This window comes from Pongo pygmaeus, chromosome 20, assembly GCF_028885625.2.
Source record: "Pongo pygmaeus isolate AG05252 chromosome 20, NHGRI_mPonPyg2-v2.0_pri, whole genome shotgun sequence".
NCBI classification, from domain to species: domain Eukaryota; kingdom Metazoa; phylum Chordata; class Mammalia; order Primates; family Hominidae; genus Pongo; species Pongo pygmaeus.
Window position 1 is genome coordinate 14,117,773 of NC_072393.2, and position 8,781 is coordinate 14,126,553.

The 8,781-nt window shown below is 56.3% G+C and overlaps 1 protein-coding gene across 1 annotated transcript; it reads left to right on the plus strand.

Annotated features, from left to right (window-relative positions):
* The first annotated feature begins 358 nt into the window (after window positions 1–358).
* Window positions 359–7,183, plus strand: NANOS3 (nanos C2HC-type zinc finger 3). Its single transcript, XM_054461725.2, has 2 exons — window positions 359–4,192; window positions 6,869–7,183. Exons 1-2 carry the CDS (start codon window positions 3,655–3,657, stop codon window positions 6,928–6,930), a joined length of 600 nt encoding a protein of 199 aa, XP_054317700.1. The 5' UTR covers window positions 359–3,654; the 3' UTR covers window positions 6,931–7,183.
* Window positions 7,184–8,781: the final 1,598 nt, after the last annotated feature.

The following is an 8,781-nucleotide window of genomic DNA, read 5'->3' on the forward strand; positions in this document are numbered from 1 at the left end:
CCCAGCTAATTTTTTTGTAGGGACAGGAATCTCACTATGTTGCCCAGGCTGGTCTCCATCTCTTGGGCTCAAAAGATCCTCCCGCCTCAGCCTCCCAAAATACTGAATTACAAGCGTGAGCTGCAGCACCCGGCCATGCCCAGAAAATCGGAATGCACCTTCCTAGGCCGTCCGCAGACCCAGGTCGGGGGCGAAGGCGCGCTCGCCCATCCTGGTCACTGCTTGGCTTGCGGGGGGTGGGAGATAGGGGTGCGTACCTGTAGGCCTGGGGGCACCCGGGCGGGGGGTGGTCGCCGAACTCTGTGCGATCACTGGAGGAAGGGACTGGGGATCATTTGAGGGATGAGGAAATGGAGAAGGGGCGCCGCAGCCCGTTTTGAGGCGCAAGGGGCAGCCCCCACGTGGCCGCGCGGACTCCCTCCGGAAGTGCCGGAGTTCAGATGCTGTGCGACCGCGCACGCGGGGCGAGCAGCGCCCTCTCTGAACCTCCGGCTTCTCCCGTCTAGTGGGGCCCCAGTGCACTTGCAAGTGGAGAGACCTGACGACACCCCACCCCCAAGCGCCCCACTCACGCTGTTGTGATTCCTAAACCATCGTGCCCGGAACTCAGTGAAGCTCCCAGAACGTATTACATTGTATTAAAATGGCTTGTTTATCTCCACGTTGCATCAATGCCCTCGGGGCCAGGATCCTCGGTTGCCAGACTTCCCGGGACCACTTGGAATGCCTCCTCCACCTCGGACTAGCAGTGGCCTTTGGCCTCAGTCTCCCCAGTTGACAAAGGGGGGGTAATCTGCGCCTCCAGGACTACTTTGTGAATTACTTAAGGAGCGGGCTTGAGGCCAGGACTCTCCTGCACTGCTACATCCCCATCCCCATAGCAAAGGCTACATTTTATTTACTATCATTTATATTTGCCTTGTGTTTTTCCCAGATCTAGGTGCAAACAGCACCTGAAAAGCGTTTGTTGATTTCATGAGAGGCAAGGGGTCCCTTACTCTCTCCTCCTCTCCCTCTTCACGCTCTCTGGTTCCCTGCCACTTACCCCACCCCCGACTCCAGGTCCCGGAAAATTTGCCAAGGGTTTGGGGGAACATTCAACCTGTCGGTGAGTTTGGGCAGCTCAGGCAAACCATCGACCGTTGAGTGGACCCTGAGACCTGGAATTGCCATCCTCCTGCCGGTGACTCTGACCTTCCACATCTAGGGGGGCCAGGGGAGCCCCCAATCCAGCCTGGGCACCTCCCCTCCCCTAGGCCACAGCCAAGGTCACAATCAACATTCATTGTTGTCGGTGGGTTGTGAGGACCGAGGCCAGACCCACCGGGGGATGAATGTCACTGTGGCTGGGCCAGACACGGCTTAAGGGGAATGGGGACTGGGGACAGGACCCCCCACCGCCAAAGTCACTCAGCCTGTTTTCTGCCCTGACTCCAACCACTCCTCTTTGGAGACGAGGGCTGGTGTCAGGGATCTGGATGGACTCTGGCTGGATTTGGGACTAAATATTAGAGGGCTGGGGGTAAACAGGCTGGGGCAGGGAAGCTAAAAATCTCTCTTCTTTTTTTTTTTTTTAAGACAGAGTCTCACTCTGTTGCCTAGGCTGGAGTGCAGTGGCCCAATCTCAGCTCACTGCAACCTCTGCCTCCAGGGTTTGAGTGATTCTCCGGCCTCAGCCTCCCAAGTAGCTGAAATTACAGGCATCTACCACCACGGTGGGCTAATTTTTGTATTTTTAGTAGAGACGAGATTTCACTGTGTTGGCCAGGCTGGTCTCAAACTCCTGACCTCAAATAATCCTCCCACCTCGGCCTCCCAGAGTGCTGGGATTACAGGCATGAGCCACTTTGCCTGGCCTAAAATCCCTTTCTGAAATGTGGGTGGTAAGTTCTGCTCCCTGGAGTGCTCCATAGTTTTGTTTTTTAAATTAGAGACAGGATCTCGCTCTTGTCACCCAGGCTGGAGTGCAATGGTGCGACTTTAGCTCACTGCAGCCTCTAATAACTGGAGTCAAGCGTTGATCCTCCCGCCTCGGCCTCCCCAGTAGCCAGAACCACGGGCACGCTCCACCACACCCAGCTTATTTTGAAAAAGTGTTTTTGTAGGAACAGGGTCTCAAAACGTTGCCCAGGCTGGTCTCCAACTCCTGGGTTCAAGCAATCCTCCCTCGGCCTCTCAAAATGAGCCACAATGCCTGGCCAATAAAAGTTTCTTAAATGAATGGATGGGTGGATGAGCTGTGTAAGCAGCACAGCCTCTCTCCTCTGTGTCCAAGTCCTGAGCACACCCTACCCTCCTGGGACTGAGCTCAGATCTCATCTGGGGGAGGACATTGAAGACCTGTAGGTACTAGGGGCCCCCTCCTAACAGCCCAACTTGCTATCCCCCACCTCCCGACTCCAAAGGGTTCTTTCTCACCCCTCTGCAGCCCCCGCCAGGAAAGGGCTCCCTCCCCAGCACCTAGCCTCAGGGGGCCCCAGTAACTAGAATAAGGAGGCAGATCTGGTGCTTTTTTGTTGTTGTTGTTGTTGTGTTGTTGTTTTGAGACAGAGTCTTACTCTGTCACCCAGGCTGGAGTGCAGTGGCTTGATCTTGGCTCACAGCAACCTCTGCCTCCTGGGTTCAAGCAATTTCTTCTGCCTCAGCCTCCTGAGTAGCTGGGATCACAGGCACCCACCACCATGCCCAGCTAATTTTGTGTGTGTGTGTGTATTTTTAGTAGAGACAGGGTTTCACCATGTTAGCCAGGCTGGTCTCGAACTCTTGACCTCAGGTGATCTGCCTGTCTTGGCCTCCCAAAGTGTTTGGATTACAGGCATGAGCCACCACCCCCTGGCCTGGTGCATGTCTTTATAAATAACTGGATGGGCAGGTGACCTCACACCTCAGTTTGCTCGGTCATTAAATGGGGGTTCCACTAAGACAACTGATGTGAAAACTCTTGGAGGGAGACCAGAGCTGGGGCGGGGGGGGGGGGCGGGGGGCATGTATCCTTCTGCCCTACCCCCGCAACCAGCCCATGAGCCTGGGACTACCACACTCCTTTCAGAGACAGCTGGAGCATCAGCAACCTCCCCCCGGACACACACACACACACACACACAGAACCCAGGGGCACCTGGCCACTCCCCCGCCCAGGGGAAGGAAGAAAAGTTATAAAGAAGTTACTAAGTTAACTTCTTTAAGTTACTGGTAACTGCTAGTCTTTGGGGGTGGGGTCGCCAACCCATTCTCCCCATCCCCCAGTGGGGCTGGAGGGCTAAGGACTCCTAGCAGGAGGGGAGGCAGGGCAGCCCCCCAGTTCCCTGGAGGTGTGTACATGGGGGTGTGGTGCACATAGCAGGATGCCCCCACACACACCCTGTGTCCTGTAGTCCCCCGGCACAGCCAGAGGCCATACAGCCCTTTAGGAGGAGCATTAGTGGGGCACCAGGGCCCCCCCACCCCCTCCCCGTGGCAATAAGGAACCTCCCACAGCCTGCTCCTCCCCCTTCACACCCCCTTGGAGGTAAAAGGAGGGTCGGCCAGCACAGACTCCCAGGCTCCGGAGAGGGGAAGGAAGGGGCAGCAGAGAGGGGTCAGGAGGAGGGAGCTTAAGCCAGGTAGGGTTACTTGTCTCTGTGACTCCCTCCGCCTGGCACATGCTGCCCAGCTATGGGGACCTTTGACCTATGGACAGATTACCTGGGTTTGGCACACCTGGTTAGGGCTCTGAGTGGGAAAGAGGGTCCTGAGACCAGACTGAGCCCCCAGCCAGAGCCAGAGCCAGTGCTGGAGCCGGTGTCAGCGCCGGAGCCGGTGTCAGCCCTGGAGCCGATGCCAGCGGCGGAGTCGGTGCCAGTGCCAGGACCCAAGGATCAGAAGCACAGCCTGGAGTCCTCACCAGCTCCCGAACGCCTGTGTTCTTTCTGCAAACACAATGGCGAGTCCCGGGCCATCTACCAGTCCCACGTGCTGAAGGATGAGGCCGGCAGGGTGCTGTGTCCCATCCTGCGGGACTACGTGTGTCCCCAGTGCGGCGCCACGCGTGAGCGCGCCCACACCCGACGCTTCTGCCCACTTACTGGCCAGGGCTACACCTCCGTCTACAGCCACACCACCCGAAACTCGGCAGGCAAGAAGCTGGTCCGGCCTGACAAGGCGAAGACACAGGACACAGGCCACCGCCGAGGAGGAGGAGGAGGAGGAGCAGGTGCCTGCACAGGTGGCTGGGGGGGACCTGTCCGAGGGTGCTGGCTGAGCCCCCCTGTGAAGTAAGATTAGCCCCAGTACCCACCTCCAAGGGTTAGGGGAAGACCTTAGAGAGAGCTTAGAATAGCAGTTTATTTTATTTACATATTTATTTATTTATCTTGAGACAGGTCTCTTTCTGTTGCTCAGGCTGGAGTGCAGTGGCGCCATCTCGGCTCACTGCAACCTCCACCTCCTGGATTCAAGCGATTCTCCTGCCTCGGCCTCCTGAGTAGCTGGGATTATAGGCGCGCGCCACCACACCCGGCTAATTGCCACCATGCCCAGCTAAATTTTGTATTTTTAGTAGAGATGGGGTTTCACCATGTTGGCCAGGCTGGTCTCGAACCCCTGACCTCGTGACCCGCCTGCCTCGGCCTCCCAAACTGCTGAGATTACAGGCGTGAGCACCGCACCGAGCCAGTTTATTTATGTATTTATTTATTTATCTTGAGACAGAGTCTCTTTCTGTCACCCAGGCTGGAGTGCAGTGGCACGATCTTGGCTCACTGCAACCTCTGCCTTCCGGGTTCAAGCGATTCTCCTGCCTCAGCCTCCTGAGAAGCTGAGGTTACAGGCGCCTGCCACCACGGCTAGCTAATTTTTGTATTTTTAGTAAAGATGGGGTTTCACCATGTTGGCCAGGCTGGTCTCGAACTCCCAACCTCGTGATCCACCCTCCTCAGCCTCCCAAAGTGCTGGGATTACAGGCATCAGCCACCACATCCGGCCCGCAGTGGTTATTATAGATGCAGAAAGAAGACTTTTATTTTATTTATTGATTGATTTATTTTTCTTCCTTTTTTTTTTTTTTTTTTTTGAGATAGAGTCTCGCTCTATCACCCAGGCTGGATGGAGTTCAGTGGTGCGATGTTGGCTCACTGCAACCTCTGCCTCCTGGGTTCAAGTGATTCTCCTGCCTCAGCCTCCCAAGTAGTTGGAATTACAGGCTTGCACCACCACACCTGGCGTGTTTTTTTTTCCTCCCGTAGAAACAGGGTCTTACTATGTTTCCCAGGCCGGTCTCAAACACAGCTTAGGTGATCCTCCTGCCTAGGCCTCCCAAAATGCTAGGATGACAGGCATAAGCCACCACGCCTGGCCCCACTGAGGTTTTCTTTCTTTCTTTCTTTTATTTGATTATTTTTCTGAGATGGAGTCTTGCTCTGTCACCCAGGCTAGAGTGCAGTGGCGTGATCTTGGCTCACTGCAACCTCTGTCTCCTGGGTTCAAGTGATTCTCTTACCTCAGCCTCCCGAGTAGCTGGGATTACAGGCACCCACCACCGCGCATGGCTAATTTTTGTATTTTTAGTACAGATGGGGTTTCACCATCTTGGCCAGGCTGAGTCTCGAACTCCTGACCTTGAGATCCACACGCCTCAGCCTCCCAAAGTGCTGAGATTACAGGCGTGAGCCACCGTGCCTGGCCCCCAGTGAGGTTTTAAAAGAGAAACTCGTTCTAGCAACTTAAATTGCCTTTGAGGAAGTCAGCTAACAGAGGAGGAGCCAGTCTGACTAGGTGTGTTTGGGCACTGCCTCCCCCAGCAGACTGTGAGCTCCTGGAGGATAGTGACTGGGAGAGGACGACCCCTCCCATCTACTCCCAGGCAGCTTTGCAGTGAACATTTGTTAAAGTCATGAAAGGGTCAGGTGTGGTGGCTTACACCTGTAATCCCAATACTTTGGGAGGCCAAGGCAGGAGGATCGCTTGAGCCCAAGAGTTTGAGATCAGCCTGGGCAACATGGTGAAACCCCGTGTCTACAAACAAATTAGCTGGGCATGGTAGTGTGTCCCTGTAGTCCCTGCTACTTGGGAGGCTGACCAGGGAGGATCGCTTGGGTCCAGGGGGCAGAGGCTGCAGTGAGCTGAGATGGTGTCACTGCACTGTAGCCTGGGCAACACAGCAAGACGTCTTAAAAAAAAAAAAAAAAAGCACTGGGCATAGTGGCTCATGCCTGTAATCCAAGTACTTTGGGAAGCTGAGGCAGGTGGATCACCTGAGGTCAGGAATTCAAGACCAGCCTGGCCAGCATGGTGAAACCCTGTCTCTACTGAAAATACAAAAAATTAACTGGGCATGGTGGCATGTGCCTGTAATCCCTGCTACTTGGGGGGCTGAGACAGGAGAATCGCTAGAACCCGGGAGGCGGAGGTCGCAGTGAGCTGAGGTCATGTCACTGCACTCCAGCCTGGGCGACAGAGTGAGATTCCGTCTCAAAAAAAAAAAAAAGCATGAAAGACTGCCTCCAGGAGAAGATAGTGTTTCCTGTGAGGTTTGACGCTGTCTCACTGGGAGACGCTGGAGGCCGAAAGGACATAGGGAAGATGGTGTCTTGCGGCCAGCCTTTCTGATGAACAACTTTTGGGAGTAACAGAGCCGGGGACCCCAGAGCACGGCAGCCACGAGAGGGCACCACAGTCACAGAATCGGAACTCCTGCGCTTTGTCTCGGGCTCTGGGTCCCAGCGGGTCCGCCCGGCGGAGCCAGAGACATCACGGGGTCGCTGTCTCCGGAGCAGACCCTGGGTGGCGCCAGAGGCCCAGCAGGCCCGGAGGCCAAGTCCGTGGGCAACTTGGGGAGCGTTGAGTCATCGTCGCCTGTGATTAAGCATTTCTCTCCCTCCCCCTCCACTAGGTTTCAGAGGTGCCGGGAAGTCTGAGTCTTCGCCCTCCTGCTCTCCCTCCATGTCCACCTAGGAGGCTGCCTACACCTGGGCAAGGGCACCCGGGCTCGGCTGGATTTCCAGGAAGACCCACCCTATGACGACTGCCCCCACTCCCAGATCCTCCCCCAGCCTGGGATTGAGCCCTGGGGATGACCCGGGGTTGGCAAGGGAACAGCTGAAATCGCCCCGTCCTTGGGGACCCCGCCCTTTGTACCGTCTGCCGTCTCCCCAGTGTTGGGCATCCAGTCAGCCCTCAATAAATGCTTATGAATGGATCAACAACAGACAAGGCCTGGTCTTGGGACAAGGTGTGTAGTGTGAACCTTGCTGGGAGTCCTGTACCTAGATCTCCCCTTCTCCTTTGAGTTTCGGCACGCTGGGGTGAGCTGCTTTGTGCAGAGAAACACAAGTGGGTGCCTTGGGGTAGCGGGGGGTTCATGGCACCTCAAAGCCAGATCGACATCATGAGACCCTTTCTGTGGACATTTGGTCTTTCAGCCACCCCCTGCACTGACATGCAAGATGGGTGGACTCCTTCCATCCCATCCCCAGCTCCGTACTGGAGGTGGGGGCTTCATTTGAGGAAGAAATTGACACACAACTAGACAGAGCCCCCCCATCCTCATCACTAAGGAAGGTGACTGTTTATGTCACCATGAATGCCCCAGTGACAAGCCAGGCAGTTTAGAGCAAGGGAGGGACATTTAGGGGGCAGGGAATGGGATCATGTCCTGGGTGGTTGGGCAGGGGTGGTGGCCTGGGTGGGCTTGGGCAGGAGCAGAAAGATGGGGCCATTCTGGCAGGGCAGGGGGGATGCATGTGGGGGAATCCCCACACCCCTGCCTGCCTCCTCCACCTCCAGATCTTGTTCTGTTGGGGCGACAGGTGGCAGTGCTCAGGAAGCCAGCGTGCCCACTGTGAAGTCCACATTCCTACCCGCCGTCCACAAACCAGCCCTGAAGCCTGTGGTCTGGCGGCGGGGAGCAGGAATCGAGCTTTGCTGTCCCCTCTGCCCTTGGCTTTCCGACTTAAAAGACTTAAATTGGAACCAGAGGCCCTGGGGATGGGGGTGGGCTCTTGCAGACAGCTGGGTCATGGAGGGGGAAGTGGGGAGGAGGAGAAAGAAAACAGGATCCCAGCGGCTCCCAGGGTCTGGGAATGGAGTTAACGGTTTCCTAGGGCAGAGCCGCTGGGGCTGGAGACCCGGGGAACTGGGCTTACACCAGGGCATGTCCTGGTGGGCAGGGGGCTCACCTGGGTGTGAACCTGCCCTGCTCTTCCCTCCCCTCCTGCATCAGGTCTCCAGGGTGTAAGGCTGCAGAGTGGGAGGAGGACCCCGCCTGAGCCATGGGAACTGGGGTGCAGGAGTCACAGAGTGCTTCATGATGTCAAAGGTCCAGTCAGCCTTTCAGTGACATTTCACAGAGGCATTGTTTTCTGTAAACTGGGGATGACAGCAGCCCCTGTGGCTGCTAACAGGACTGTCATCTGGCTCTTGAGAGGCTTGTGTGGGATGAGAAGTGCCACGACTTTAGCCATGTTTGCATCCATAACAACCTCCTGAGATGGCCTCCTTCCTGTCTGGGGCCCACAGGCAGCTTGTCCTAGAAGATGGGCCAGGCCACCTGAGCGCAAGACTCACCCTGCAGCTGGATGATCGCCCAGGGCGTCTCTTAGGCTTCAACCCGCGTGTATGCTCAAGAGCCTGCACACAGACGCGGGCACACAGTCACCCACCCCTGGAGATTCGCCCCCCCTTGCTTTCCCAGGGAAGCTGAGGCATAAAACTCATAGAGGGCGAGGAAGAGGAAGTGGGTAGAGAGGTTTGTGGGCAGGTGAAGGAACTGAAGCCTCAGCCCCAAACAGCAGGTCACGGGGCCTC